The following is a 14,708-nucleotide window of genomic DNA, read 5'->3' as shown; positions in this document are numbered from 1 at the left end:
GTCAAGGTATTCTTGTTTTATTGACAAAACCGGTTTCCAGAGCTACGACATGACAGCATTTGGTTTGGAGGAAAAACATGAAACCTCACGCCATTTTTGCTACGCCTTCACATCATCCTAACAAAAGTTTCACCTAGTTTTGAATCCACTTTTACCCACCTTAGGCTCTCGTACAAAACACAATATGGGGGGGAAAAAACTATACAATATTCTGAACTACGATGAGACGTCTTCAGACTTGTCCAAGCAGCTGAGTCAGGGAGGGGCAGACTGCAAGTCCTGATGTAATGGGAAAAACAAAAGGACAGGAAAGCACATTTATGAGTCAGTAATAAAGTTGCTCCATGACAATATAAGCTCAATGTTTCCAAAAATAAATCTGGCAATTTTTCAACAAGGAAGAAAATCAATAGGGGGGGGGGGGACTTCACCTCTGCTGTTTAGATTTCTGTCAGACTATCAAGGGGCACCGCTGGCAGTCTTCTGAATCTGCTCTTTGAGGATGAGGATGCTCTGCCGCTGCTCCGGGGGTAACATGGCGATCTGTTCTGGGGTCAGCTGTAGGACCTGCATGATCAGGGCGGCCTGAAGACAGACGGAAAAAATCTCTACTGATAGTACTTGGCGACAGGGAAGTCGGAATACCTCCTCATAAAAGCTGTTACTGTGATAAAAGTTAAAGTGTTCTTCCAAACAAGTTGTCCTGACATGATGCACACAATTTACAGTCAGTGAATGAGGATTTCCTGTTACTGATAAAGGATCTTATTTATGTATGTCAAGCCATAAAATATTTAGATATCATTATTGCAGTTGCCCTCCCTGTGATTTCACCTTATAAATCAAGGGGCACAAGAAAAAAAGGTTGCTTGAAAGAAATGAGTAACTGGGTAGCGGCATCTCCATATACTGCAGTGGATAGTCTACTAAAGGAAAACTTCTTCAAAGATCATTTTGTTTTCTCTCTCTTTTTTTTTTTTAATGGATTATGAAAAAGAATAATAAAGAGAAAGGTGGAGACAAAGACTTGCTACCCATTTATAATTCTCTTATTTATAAAATCAAATGAGATTTCTTATCCAATTTGCATTTTATTTTGTTCATTTTATTGAAGTTCCACTTCTCTAACTTCAAAATCTTCTCCGTATCTTTGTTCTGGTTGACTTCTAACAAGTGACAGGTTAAGAGACACCCACCTTCTCCTGATCCTGTGTGGAGACCTGACTCTGACCTGGACTGAAGCCTCCTCCTGAAGGGGGAACACCAGAAATACCAGGACCCTGCAGAACAAAAAATAATAAGTTCTCACTGTTTTAACGTAAATTCGAGCAGATGACACTGATTGCTGTTTGATCTTTCGTCCCTGGCATGCAAAAAAGACTGAAATGAGTGGCTAGGAAAAGTTAAATACAAACAAAGAGTGGACACAGTCAGTGATATGAGACGTAGCTGATACCGGTCTTGCAGGTGGAGGGGCGTTTGGACCCATGCTATGCGGGACAGGGCCTGGCATTCCTGCTGCTATGGGAACCCTCTGACCCGCCACTGGTCCACGGGTGTCCATCGCCCTCGGGTCACGGCCTGCAGAAGGAAACGAAATTCACACCTCGCTGAATACTGAGCCAATCATTGCAGTGTACACTGTGAGAAGGAAAGACCATTACATTTTACAGAACACTGACGCTTTTATCCAGATGTAACCATAGCAGCAAAAAAAAAAAAAGACTGCCAGATTAAACATGTTGTCTTCTCATAAAAACCTGCAAGGACAGAGCGCTTTTGTTTGATTTTTTTTTGCTGCTGGGTTTGTCTGCCAACTGAGATTAAAGCTGAAAAGGAACTTGGAGAAAAACATTGATTACGTGCTCGCAGTCAGGTGGCTTTAACCCTCAGGTTCTCGAGCTATGAATCATTACTGGAGCGGCTACCTCTGGTTTCAATAGGCGGGCCCCGCTGCTCCATCATCGGGGGCCCTCTGGGGTCACCCATCATGTTTCGTGCTTCACCCATGGGCGGGCCTCTCATGTCCATCGCAGGCCCTCTCATGTCCGGAGGGGGTCCGCTGGCCATCTGGGACATGTGTACAGGTGGAGCTTGGTGTGGTGGTGGAGCTCCCATGTAGCCCCGGCTAAACACACGCAAAATAAAAGCAGGTAAATGTTTTGGAAATCAAACTGACTAAGTCTCAATTACAGATTTCTGTTGGTTAATCTTATAATCCACCATCACAACATCAAAGGTTGTTTATTCTACTATTTCACTGAATATAGACCAAACAGACACAGCATTAAAACCACTGACGGGAAGTGAATAAAATGTATTTAAAAAAAACAATCATCTGGACATTCCTTTGACAAGTACCATCCACCTAAACATTGTTGTGGACCCCCATGGTAACAGTACTCCAACGCTAGCAGGATAATATCGTCCTGCCACAAAAGCTCTTCAGAAATGGCTCGAGGAACACAACCAAGAGCTCAAAGCATCAACCCAGCTTCTAAACTCCCCAGACCTCAGTCTCATCAATCATCCGTGGGATGCGTAGGAACAAAACTGATCTACGAGGCCTTACCCAGCAAACCACGGGACTTAAAGGATAAGCTGCCAACGCCAGAGCCAGACACCGCAGGACACTCCCATGCTCCAATGGTTCAGAGTGGTTTTAGCAACACAAGGGGGGCATAGTCTGACAATATTATGCTGGTGATTTTAACTTTGATGCTAATTGATGTATTTCCAATCAGCAAGTTATTCTCCTATAGTAGTTTTTCCTGTTAGTGGCAAGGTCTGCCATCCAGCAGCAAGTCATTATGATTCAGCATTAAGCCATTGTTACTGTCTGTAATGGATACAAACCTTTGCCGCACTGCTAACACTGTACCAGACCTGTACTAAGTCACTGCTGATGCAAATGGAGCATTTCCTGTTGTTCCACGCACATGAGTTGTTCAACAGTTAAACTGGGTGGGGCTTGCAGGGGAATTAAAAGCATTCTCCACTCATTCATGGAAACTACACGTACAAAGCAAATCACCAGCTGGTCAGTTAGAATTAGATTCAAGGGAGGGACGAAAAATGAAGCGGCGGTCGCACAACTGCATACGTCTAACTTGTCAGCAACTCCTCTATCGTGTCCACACTGGAAACCACCCGCGTTGTGTGCGACATGAAGTCGGAGATGCAATTGCACCGTTGTTTAGATCATATCTGCTCTATAATCCCACACACTAGTTGTTGTATTTTAAACACTAGTATCTGCTCAACAAGTTCTGGGATCTGTGGTATTGAACCTCACATGCTGTAACAACTGGTTTGACAAAAGGATCCAGGAGCAACATGTTAAGGATTACAACATGAATGGCTTGAACTGACACTCCTAAAAGCCACACCTGCTCCGTTATTAAGTCAAGTGATGCCTTCTTACTTGGGATCTATGACCTCTCCGGTGACAGACAGCAGAGTCCCTCCTCTGGGATCATTGGGACCGTCTCCCAGCAGGCCTCTGGGGGGGATACCGCCTGGTCCTGAGAGAAGAAAATCACATATTCAACCGCATGCCTCCACTCAAAACAGACACTTCTGTTCACCTGTGGGGAAATGTTTAATGTCTAATCCATTAAGAACAAGCTGCGAGTCTGAATGGGCTGGAAGGAGAGACGACACACGTCTATAAAAAGGTGTGTTTGCACAGCATAGGTATTTCAGGAAACACCCAGGGTTGTGTGGGGCGGATAAAAGACGGAGTGACCACAGCAAAACGGCCACAGCCCAACGTCACGACACACAGGGAGACATCAGGGTGTGAGCAGGGACACATAAAGGCAGGAGAAAAGGGGAGCATTGATATCTCCCATCAATATTACCAAGAAGATTAAAGGTTCAAAACACGCCAAAACAAATCTGTTCCCACAGATACAGAAAACCTGACATGGTAATATTCTCCTACTTGTGTCTTGTGAGTCTGATGTGATTTGGCCATGAGACATCACAGACAGGAGGCATGCAGAGAGAAGATCAAGAGCAATGGATGTCTCAGTGTTCAATTATGTTAAAAGCATGTCTAATAGCATGAAAACGGCAACCAACAGCGATGCTATCCTCAGCAGACAGTGGGGCACGATAACGGGCTTTTATCTTTCCCTGACGGTGACTGGACTTGAGTGTGAGCTACGAAATGATTCCTCCAAATGTTTCCATCATGTAACATTTCCATACAGCCTTTCTACACTCGGCCACTGCCTGCTTCACATTGTAATCCAATTAGATGACAGCTAGAATGCACTGTTTCTCATTCACAGTGGTGTTTGTTGAAGATTTATGGAATGCAAATGCAATTCAGGACTAAACATGACAAGAAAAAGCTCTTTCTGTTGGTCAAAGCCCCTGCATTCAGTTATATTCACAGTAAATTAAAGAATCTAAGGCATAAAAGTAGTTCTGGGCTTCTGTTAGCATGTTGTCATAACACTATCGTGGCAAAATGAGAAGAGCTTGGACTGATTTGACAACTGTTGATGAGAAACACATGCAAGAGAACATCAAAGCTTGAATTTATATTCTTTTTTTAACAGTATTGTGCTGCTTGAAATCAAACGCAGCATTTCACATCGTAGTCTGGCTCTCTGCTTTCTAGGAAACAGAAGGCTAAGTAGTCTGTTCTTATGTCATGCTGGGCTCACACGACATGACTTCTAAAATCCTAACAGATCTTTTCAACAACACACAAGAAGAAACTTCATCAGTGTTTGTCTTTCTACTCTCAGTCATGAGCACATTGCAAGATTCGAAAACACACATGCTACGTAATATTATTAAAAATGTTTCTGCCAGAGGGAGCAATCTGAGAGAAATATGCCAACTCATATGACCTCACAGGGAAACAGATGCACACAAAAGGGAGAATGTGGCCCAACAACTTGCCATCTTGTTAATAATAACTTGCGGTGAGAAAAAGAAAAACCCAAAGCAAATGAGTCTGGATGAGAACGTGTCTGGAGAGACAGGTTCTCTATTCTTCAGTGTGAACTGGAAGTGACATTTTCACAGCTTTACAAGGTGCCATATGGTGAAAATCCAGTTTTTATTGTGTTTAGTATGTTCTATAAACTTTGAGATGCAATTTAAAAAGCTGTGAGAATGTGAAGATGCGTATAAGTGCCATTCCTCTAGCCCCTCTGCCTCTACTAGACACCATCCCAGCCAGTTAGAAGTTTGATCATTTGGTAAGTAGAAAATTAAGAATCAATTACAATTTTCTCAAAATTCTTCTGAAGTGACCCCACCAGGTTTGTTTAATTCATCAGTCACGAATAAAACACACTCTTGCTTAGGTGCAAGAGTCTCAATGAACTCCAAACATCTGAGGAATTGAAGCTCCATTTTTCAAAGCGATGTCCCCACATCAAATGTGTGAGTGCAATGCGTGGCTGTCGCTACCATTAGCTTTCACTGTATGCTCAGAAGTCAGAGCTCTGTAACAATTTGAACACTGAGTGACATTCAGAGACGGTGTAAACTTTATGGCCAATTTGAAAACAGTAAACTAGGACTGGATGGGATTTGTGTCGCCGGTTGTGCCATAGCTTCAGCTTCTGTTTACATCTGCTTGCTTCTCTCCCGCTCTCTGTGCTCACATATGCTGCCTTTCAATACAGGTAAATTCCCAATAAAGGCTGTTCTCGTTTGCAAACTTTTCGATTTTTGTTTTGAGACAACAGAGAGGATCAAAACGCAGATAATTAGGACTGCATGTTACCCAGCGGAAACTTCAGGTTAAGATCCAATCTGCGACTTTTCAACACCAAACTACTGACGAGGTGAGTCTGCAAACAGTTTAAGGACGTTTAGGAGTGAATCTATAAACTTCTGATACCAACAAGAGCTCCAGACTAAATTTCTCCTTGGATTGTCAGGAGGGTGAAACGGGGGTTAATGCTGCCTAAAACTGCTGTAGCCTGAACCTGGCATTAGTGACAATGATACAAGCTGCATAGACGAACTTCACACAGCTGCAACTAATGACTCTGATAACAATGATTATATGTCAAATTTCCTCTGTTTCCTCTTTATTCTGGCAATCAATTGCCTTTACCACAAACAAACATCCCATGTTTGAACTGAAAGCCTTCATGTGTATTTCTATCGCATCAGAGGAGGAACGTGCAACGTGTGAATGTTAACATTTCTAATATATCCTGTCCTATTTAGCTGCTAAACAAAAAGGACCTAGTTCAAATTTGGTTACAGGTGTGGAGGAGCAGCTACGTTCCACCAGCTCACTGACCCAAATTTGCCCACAGTGCCATGGCAACAGCATCACGGCTATAAACGGAACATCAACACAGAAAATGGGAATGAGAAGACCTTTTGGGGCGAAAATTTCACCCCAAAAGGGCCACGTGTTAACACATGCAGTGTTAACACGTGGCCTCAACATCTAAGATACGGCATGTGTTGAACAAAAGAAGACATTTTGTGGTCTATCAGTCTGGACTAAAGAGAGCTTATGTCTCTACCCGACTCTGCCAAACCAACAAACAGACTCTGCAAAGTAATCTCCAAATCAATGTAATTCAATAGTGATGGGAGGTTTATATGTTATTTGTCTTCTGTTAAATACCACAGATGGGTCTTTACAGAGAGTTGGAGAAAAACAACACAAGGACAAAACTAGTCCAAACTGTTAGCATAGAAAATATTACTGTTCTGTAGAGTTCTCATACAACTGATTTGAACTCAGAGTTTGTGGTTTATAGTTTTACGTCTATAGGACAGGCGGACTTGAATATTACCCGTTTTAAACTATTACACCAGACAAAGATAACCTGTCTGTGTCAAAGGGTTTCACATCTGCACATGTACTGCAGGTCATTTAAGGCAATCAGCGTCCCAAGCAGAGCAGACGACCCGGTGTGCTGAGCTGATGAGGCCTGTGGAACCTTTTAAAACCTCCTTCATAGCACCTTAAAGTGCACCATTGAGCATCTTAAGTGCCCTTTTGTAGGGATAGCCATTGAGCTGTACAATGAAGTCCAGAAATAAGCGAAATGAAGGCAGAGCGTCTGCACACTCCGCACAAACTGGCTTCAACTGCATTTATGCATTGGCCTTCCACAAAAACAAAATTCTCCATTTCTGCAACATTTAGAATATTTCAGTTTTGCATTTTCCTTCACTCAATCACTCCCCTCTACTTACTGAACAGCGGTGCTACTGTTTTCTACCATTTTCTTTCTTTGGCTTTTGCTCAGATTTTTTAAAATAAATCTATTCTGCATTAATTCACGTCTTAGTTTCTTTTTTATACAGATTCTTCTTTGATTTATGCTAGCACTGTGTTCTTTGCTTCATAGTAGACTGGAGGTAACGTGAACAAAACAATACAAAACACACAGTACTCACTGTAAAATGCATTTAAAAAATATCTTGGCTATAACATTAGAAAAGTAATCACGCAAAACGCAGCTTCTAGATTACTTCTGTATAATTTCACATGCAGTGTCGCCACTCTCGCGATACACCTCTTCCTGCTCTCAGATCACGATGTTTATATAAACAGGCCTAATAAATTATCGAAGGGCTGACTGCGTAATGGAAAATTCATATTTGCGGGCATGCACTGAAACAAAGTGTGAAAAGCTAACACTAAGTCCAGGACGTGCTGTGCATGTAGAGCACCGCTCCCTTCACAGCGCTACGACCCGACTGGAGGACTGAGGGAGTACAGTGATACCTTGAGGCCGCTCGATAGCAGCTTGACCAGACGATCCTGTGGGAGAATGCTGAAGGTTTCCTGAGCCAGCATTAAAAGTGAAAAAAGAACAGGAGAGACAAAGACTAAAGAGAGCAAAGCAACATTTGAGCAAGCTAACGAAATCATCTAATGCACACAAGATGTAAAGATGCGAGAAGAGAACACGTCTAGAAACTAAGCAGTAATGAATACTTCACAGGCACATTAAAATATTATAATGTCAAACATAAAGGGATAAACGTATTTCTGCAATGCACAGACCTCTAAAAGTTAGGATTATTATTGCTCACTAAGTACCTTCACTAATGACGAGGCTCTGGTGACACCTAGTGATCCCAGTGAGCCATGACATGTGAAAAATATATTAACCCACGTCTACAGAGAGTTCCTTGGCTTTGTTTCTGTCCTCACATGATGTGTGAACTGTGGGATTCAATATACATAGGTGCGTCTTTCTAAACTACATCCCAAAAGTTCAGTTTGTTACAGGTAAACACCAATCAGGTTCTCAAGATTTATTAAATTAAATGAACCCAATGGAGTTCGACAGCAAAGCATCCGATCTCATCTATTGATTTTAAACAAATGTGCAAATTTTTTTAAAGCATATCATCAAGGGTGATGAGCTGGTGGAAAAAATGTCAACTGCATTCATTTACAATTGAATCTACAACATAATAAAGTAGGGATGCAAGATTATGCAGGCATCATCGTCTGAGGATAAAGACTTAGAAATTAAATTTTGGCATCAGGACAGTCACTAAAGACAGGTAAATAATATCTGAATAGTTTATGAATCCATGTAAAAGACATCAAATGTTTTGGAATGACCAGATTTATTTTGTTAAGAAGCTTTAAAAAGTTAAATGCTTTCAAAACACCGCACTGGAAAAACATGATGAGCAAAAACCGCATGTTAATCCACAAACAAGGCATTATAGTTTACTGTGGGTTAATAATTTTAAACATTAAAAAATAAGTAGCTGGAAAATTATTGTTTAGTTCAGGATCTATACAGCATATAAATTACTGCTCAGTATATTTTTTGCAGCTTGCTTAAATAACCTTAAACTACAACAAAAATAACAAATCAGAGGCAGCTACAACTGTGAGGAATCCACTGAGCAGATATCAGACATTCAAAAAGAACCGCATTAGCCTGAAGGATTGCAGAGATAATAGAGATATGGCTGCTGAAAGGAAGCACTTGTTTCGGTTGTTTGTTTTGTCTGGGAGGATTCAAAGTGTGACAAAGATCTGGAAAGTTGAAGGACTTCATCATCATTAATACCCCAGATAATTAACATTTGGAAATCCAAGGATGATTACTACAACCAGTTAATTTGTGGTTTCAAGCATGTATATGGTTTGATTATTACCTGGAGGTCCAACAGGTCCTGCTCCAGGTCCAGGTCCAGGTCCAGGCATCGGTCCAGGGACAACACCCATAGCTGGGGGCTGCATCATCTGTGGTGCTCCATTGACATGCATTCCAGGCTGAACATGTGACAAAACAAAAATGAATACTATAAATAAAAAACCTTCACTATGAGAAACACTTCATAACTTCTAAGCTAGACTCCTGACTGGACAAAACCGATGTGTTATGTAAGAGTAAACGGTGCATTTTCATGTTTTATTGATTTAAGAGATTGCATTAATATCACGACCATGCAAAATTAAAAGACAGGCTACATCATTAAAATTAATCCCTTTCGTTCCCTCACAGCGAGTGTGAACTTATGTAAAGGTATGATCCCACTACAGTTCTGTCCAAATATTTGCTCCGTTTCATATTCACATCAACTAATGTCTGCATACTGGATGAGTTTAAACACATGGTTCTTAACTTGGTGAGATCTCCAGCTGGTTTTGGCAGATTCATGGGTCAAAATGTCCTTTTTGTCAGTCTTCAAACAGTAGCCTTGCTCTGACACAATTTGTGATCTCAATAACAAATATTTATTCGCGCATCAAAGCAGAGACATCGCTTGCTTGTTTATTGATGGGAACAGGTTAGTTTTGTTGATGTTGATGTAATGTGACCATTACTAAATGTATATTTGCAGTTTATTTCAGCCTGGGCTATTTCTAAAAAATTGAGACTCTTTGGGTGATGCTAACTTTGTACTCTCCACCTCTGTTGTAGAGACTTGGAGTGTCACACAAAATGGCCTATATCAAACACTTCTTTCTCAAACGTAGAGCTGTTGTTCGAGTTGGTAGAGTGATGCAAGAGAACAGGCAACATCTTTGTTTAAAGATGTAAGTCAATCACCTTTTAATTTATTGGAATTGGCAAGAACCTAAAGGTGTGTAAGGACCTTAAAGGTGTGTAAGGACCTTAAAGGTCCTTACACACCGGGAGTGAAGCGAATAAACGATGCGAAATTGCGAAATATTCGGATGCGAGTTTTGACGCACTTGTCCATACATATCAAGCACGATGCGTTTTTGCGACTTTCCGAAGGGGAGGAAGACGTTGCCGTAATGTATTTCCACCTCTTCTTCTGTTTTCCACCTGCCTGGCCACTCCTCGTCATTTCTCCCTCCTCTCTCTTCTTTCTCACGTACGTGTCCCTCAAATTCCTCCACATCTTCTTCACTTCTTCAACTATAAAGTATGAATAATAATAATATCTACCATATGCTACAGATACTAAAAGCAGAAAACACAACACCGGACGGATTATTTTCAGTTCTGATTAGATGCGTTGCGATGTCTTTCTGTCTTGATATCATGTACTGTAATGTGAGTCGGGGCCAGTACCGGGTAAGCAAAACATTAAACTATAATCCATAAACGTAAGGTAACAACCGAGACCTAATTGAGGACCGTGACATCAACGCAATTGACAGTGAAAAGTATGTTGTATGCCGGTGAATGGGACGTCGCAACAACTCGCAATCTGATTGGTCAGAAGTGGTCACAAAGAATGCGAAACTTTAGAAAAATCGACCATGATCCGAAAAAATAAATGCCGCAAAATCGCTGAGCGAGAAAACGTTGCCGATGTGAACGCGTGTATTGACAGGATACAGGTTCGAAAAAAAATATTGACGTCCGAAAAAAACGCACGTAAAAAACGCACCCGGTGTGTAAGGACCTTAAGTCTGATCCCATGGTTACATCTGCCATCACATGCGTTGCAAATCTTGAGTACTTTTCTTAGTTTATGCAGGGGTTTACACATTGGGTCACATTGGGGTTGGAGCCTATCCCAGCTGACTTAGGGTGAAGGCAGAGTACACCCTAGACAGGTCACCGGTAGACATCAATCAATCAATACTTGACTAATAGGTGGTATAAATCCAGCTGTCAAATTCAAAAACAATGTGACTGAATACATGTGTGCTCCCTGGGGTTCATTAAGCCTCACAAAAGACTTTGTCATGGTGACCCTTTACTAGCCCCTACAATGGTCTCTGCCTGCCATGAAGTGCCCATTTCCTCTGGTCACCACAGTATTTACCAGTAGGGGGCTACACCTGGTGGCACAACCAGGCACTACATCTAATCTACTGCATATTATCTGGGAAAATATATCTGGTGTTAGCAGATATTATATATAAAATAATGTGGATCACATTGGGGCAAAAAAATACTTCAAGACATCCCTATTTTTGTATGTCGTTTGCATGTTGGCTTGAGTTACAGAAGTTACTGTTTACTGTTAGTTGTACTCAGTAACGAAATTTACACCTGTGCCTGGTCAGCTGGCAAAAGGACTCTTTCAGGAAGCTAATTTCTGTAAACTGTTAGTCAAACTATCCATGTAAAAAAAAAAATCACATTTTTTGGAAAGCTACAGGGAGCTCATGCTAGTTGTCCAGATTCACGCTCTTATTTGTGACTCCTCATTTACCTGAATCACTGTAGCGAAGATGAAAAGTGCAAAGTGGGCCTGACTAGCCAACTACAGGAAATCCAACAGACTGAAATGAACTGGTATTCTTCTTTAAAGAGTAAACGAGTTCTGCTTACCACAGGTTGTGGCTGAGACACTGGTGCACTGGGCTGTGCAGCAGGAGGATTGACTGGTGGTGCTCCTGCACCCTGTCCACTGGAAACCAGAGGCTGGACTGCAGTTTGGCGATGGAGCATTTTCTGTACAGGAAGTAAACAGAAAAACGTCTTAAAAATCTGTTTCGGATGCTCACGATAGCATACATGTTTACTGACAAATGACATTTAAGAACATTTTTTTTCTCTTTAAAGTTTTTTTTAGGCCTTTTGTTGGCTGTTTTAGATAGACATAGTTGAGAGGCGGACAGGAAAGTAGGGAGCAGAATGGGGGAAAGTCATGCAGTAAAGGGCCGTGAGCTGGAATCGAACCCAGGCTGCTGCATCAGGGACTATAATCCCTATTCATGGGTCACCCACTCTACCAGTTGAGCTATCTGGGTGCCAACAATTTATTCTTTTATTTGCTTCAAATAAACCACAGCTCTTTGAAGAATTGATTTTTTTTTTTTCCATTCTCACCAAAGCGATCTCAGGGTCGACAATCCGCATGACCACTTGGGCCTGTAACAGAGCATAGGCCAGCTGAGGGTTCTGCAGCAGCATGTTCCTTGCCTCCTGGGGACTGTTTTGCACACACAGCTGGAACGAGAAATCAAATTATCACTAAACATAAGATTGAAATCTGATCTTGTAAACTGCAAGAAAACAAATCAGTTGAGGTGGGGGAAAATCCATTTCTTGCATCCATCCCTCATAGATAGCATTTCCTCATTAAAAACAAAACAGCTTTGTCGGCTTTTTCTATTCCGTAGTTTTTGCTACCCACTTATGATTCACACACACATGTCCGTAACCAAACAAAGTTGTGACATCAGCAAAAAACATTTGACAAAGATGTGCAACAATATCTGTAGTATCAGAACACAAACACTTTCACTCTGATCAGCATATGGAGCTGTCCTACTGACACAAGCTTTGGTGCAACAAAACACTTCCCCAGTTGGGGGAAAAATGTCTGCAGTGTGGTGTTTCTTTGAGCTTAATGAAGCAGACTGCCAGCTGTGCACAGATAAGGCTTCTCTGGCAGAGCTGAGAGAGATCGGCTTTACAGCAGAGCCTCTATTAATGAAAGGAAAGGAAGCATCTGCATACAGTTGTGAGGCTGGAGGTGATTCTGACTGAGAGAAACAATTTTAGCTGTCTTTCCTGGAGACTTAAACAGGTGAGCAGCATCATACCGTCTCAGTACTGTTGTCTGGGGTAAATATGAAGGCTTAAATTCTGTTAGTTTTCTCTTCAGTTATAATGCATTTCTCTCTTTAGTCAAATCGTTTTTAAAACATTCGGCTGCCTTGACAGTAATGCCAGAAGCAAACTCATCAAAATGCTAAAATGCACCAAATTGTGAAAACAAGACACTGCATCATCTGCTCTATTTTGGGAAGACTGGACTGTAATACAAAGAGCTGTGTATAAATTCACCAAAATATTGTTTGAACACCATGCATGCAATATTCCAGTGATGGACTCACAATACTAATGACTAGGAACTGACCAGGAACTTTAACTATCCATCTAGCAGATGGTTTTGGTGTGCGTTCTGACCAAATCTACTCTAAAGAAAGCTGCAGCTAGTGGAAGTAGTTAATTTTTCTCTGGATATGCTTACATTCATTTTAAATGTCTAAGAGGAAAGACAAAGCCAACATTGCACGCCAGGCAGAGCTAAATAGTTGCTACTAAAAAACAAAACAGAGGCAATAAACCAAGCTACCTTCATCTGTTTCATAAGTTCAAACATCTGCTCTGGTGGCAGACTGGCCACGGCTCTGCTGATGGACTCTGGGGCCTCTTCTGGTTGGACAGTATCTCCATAAGGAGATTCAATAATGGGGGCTCCTGTTCCCAAACCTGTGCAAGACAAAAATAAATCATAACTTATGCCCCAACATCTCAGTCAAATCCACTACAGCAATTCACAGATAATGCAAAGAGAAAATAAAGGCTTACTTTTGAGCTCTTCCTTGTTTTTCTCACTGGCTGCGTTGTCAACACGGAGAGCCCGACCACTGAACTCTCTCCCATTCAGGTTCCGCATGGCACTGAGGGCCGTTTCCTGGTCTTGATATTCACAGAAACCATATCCTTTTGGCTTTCCAGTCTCCCTGTCATATACTAACCTGGGAACAAGGAGGCACATCTGATCATGTCAATATGCAAATACTGAAAGTTTACTAAAAGGTGCCCTTGTATAAAAATTATCATTTCATTATAAAACGTGAGACTAAAGAATTGTGTACATGCTTGAGTGTTAATTTAATCTGGGAACGACGAATAGCTGTAATAGCAGGAATCTGTTGATGAAGCACAAAGAGAAAAAGTACTTACCTGAAGCTGACAACAAGTCCAACTTCAGAAAAGATGTCTTTCAGCTGTTCTTCTGTGGCTTCATACGGAATGTTTCCCACTGAAATAATTGTTAGACATAAATAGCTAACGTTAATACGACACCAATACAAAAACAGATTTATTTTATAGTTCGTTTGCTGTTTTTTCGGGAGGGTTAGCGTTAAGTTTTGTTCCCTCGTTGCCTAGCTAACAGCACCTCTAGCCGGATACGTATGTTAGCAAGTTTTCATTCATTAGCCTTTGGTTTATCCATTTATTATGAACCTAACACACGAAGGACCGTCTATCCGAGCAAGTACCCGCAATGAACTTACCGAACACTGATCGTAGCGACCGATCAACGGCTGGATCTCTACTCGCGGCAGCAGCTGCGGCTGCAGCAGCGGCGGCGGCAGCAGCAGCAACGTTCGCCATTTTGGGGAGAGAAATGAATGCGACACCAGGAAATTAGAAGACGACGATATCCGTTTGGGGAAAAGGCCACATTCAAATACAAACGATGCGACCTTTCCTAACCTCTTGACAAGGGACACTATCCTCTGTCTAAGTTTATATTTCTTATTTAATTACGCAGCAATG

General features: G+C 41.6%; 1 protein-coding gene across 3 annotated transcripts; it reads right to left on the bottom strand.

The window, feature by feature from the left end:
- Position 1: 1 nt before the first annotated feature.
- Positions 2 to 14,584, bottom strand: cstf2 (cleavage stimulation factor, 3' pre-RNA, subunit 2). Of its 3 annotated transcripts, none has more exons than XM_022201786.2 (14): positions 14,444 to 14,584; positions 14,109 to 14,187; positions 13,731 to 13,900; positions 13,495 to 13,631; positions 12,240 to 12,359; positions 11,739 to 11,861; positions 9,133 to 9,250; positions 7,733 to 7,792; positions 3,425 to 3,524; positions 1,929 to 2,128; positions 1,457 to 1,581; positions 1,197 to 1,280; positions 432 to 585; positions 2 to 279 (listed from the first exon to the last, which is right to left on the bottom strand). In XM_022201786.2, the coding sequence occupies exons 1-13, from the start codon at positions 14,541 to 14,543 to the stop codon at positions 460 to 462; spliced, it is 1,542 nt and encodes a 513-aa protein (XP_022057478.1). In that variant the 5' UTR covers positions 14,544 to 14,584; the 3' UTR covers positions 2 to 279; positions 432 to 459. The 3 variants fall into 3 exon arrangements, with proteins under 3 accessions (XP_022057478.1, XP_051810413.1, XP_022057479.1); XM_051954453.1 differs by having other exon boundaries at positions 7,733 to 7,799; positions 9,134 to 9,250; XM_022201787.2 differs by lacking the exon at positions 7,733 to 7,792.
- Positions 14,585 to 14,708: the final 124 nt, after the last annotated feature.

The sequence above is a fragment of the Acanthochromis polyacanthus genome, chromosome 10 (assembly GCF_021347895.1).
Source record: "Acanthochromis polyacanthus isolate Apoly-LR-REF ecotype Palm Island chromosome 10, KAUST_Apoly_ChrSc, whole genome shotgun sequence".
NCBI lineage: Eukaryota > Metazoa > Chordata > Actinopteri > Pomacentridae > Acanthochromis > Acanthochromis polyacanthus.
The sequence above is the reverse complement of the archived record's forward strand: the minus strand, read 5'-3'. Positions and strand labels throughout refer to the sequence as shown.

Coding starts and splice junctions, on each gene's coding strand:
- cstf2 (XM_051954453.1), bottom strand. CDS start 14,543: ATGGCGAACGTTGCTGCTGCTGCCGCCGCCGCTGCTGCAGCCGCAGCT. Junction 11,862..12,239: donor TCGACCCTGAGATCGCTTTG/GTGAGAATGGAA, acceptor CTTCCTGTACAG/AAAATGCTCCATCGCCAAAC. Junction 7,800..9,133: donor CAGGACCTGTTGGACCTCCA/GGTAATAATCAA, acceptor ACTTTTAATGCT/GGCTCAGGAAACCTTCAGCA.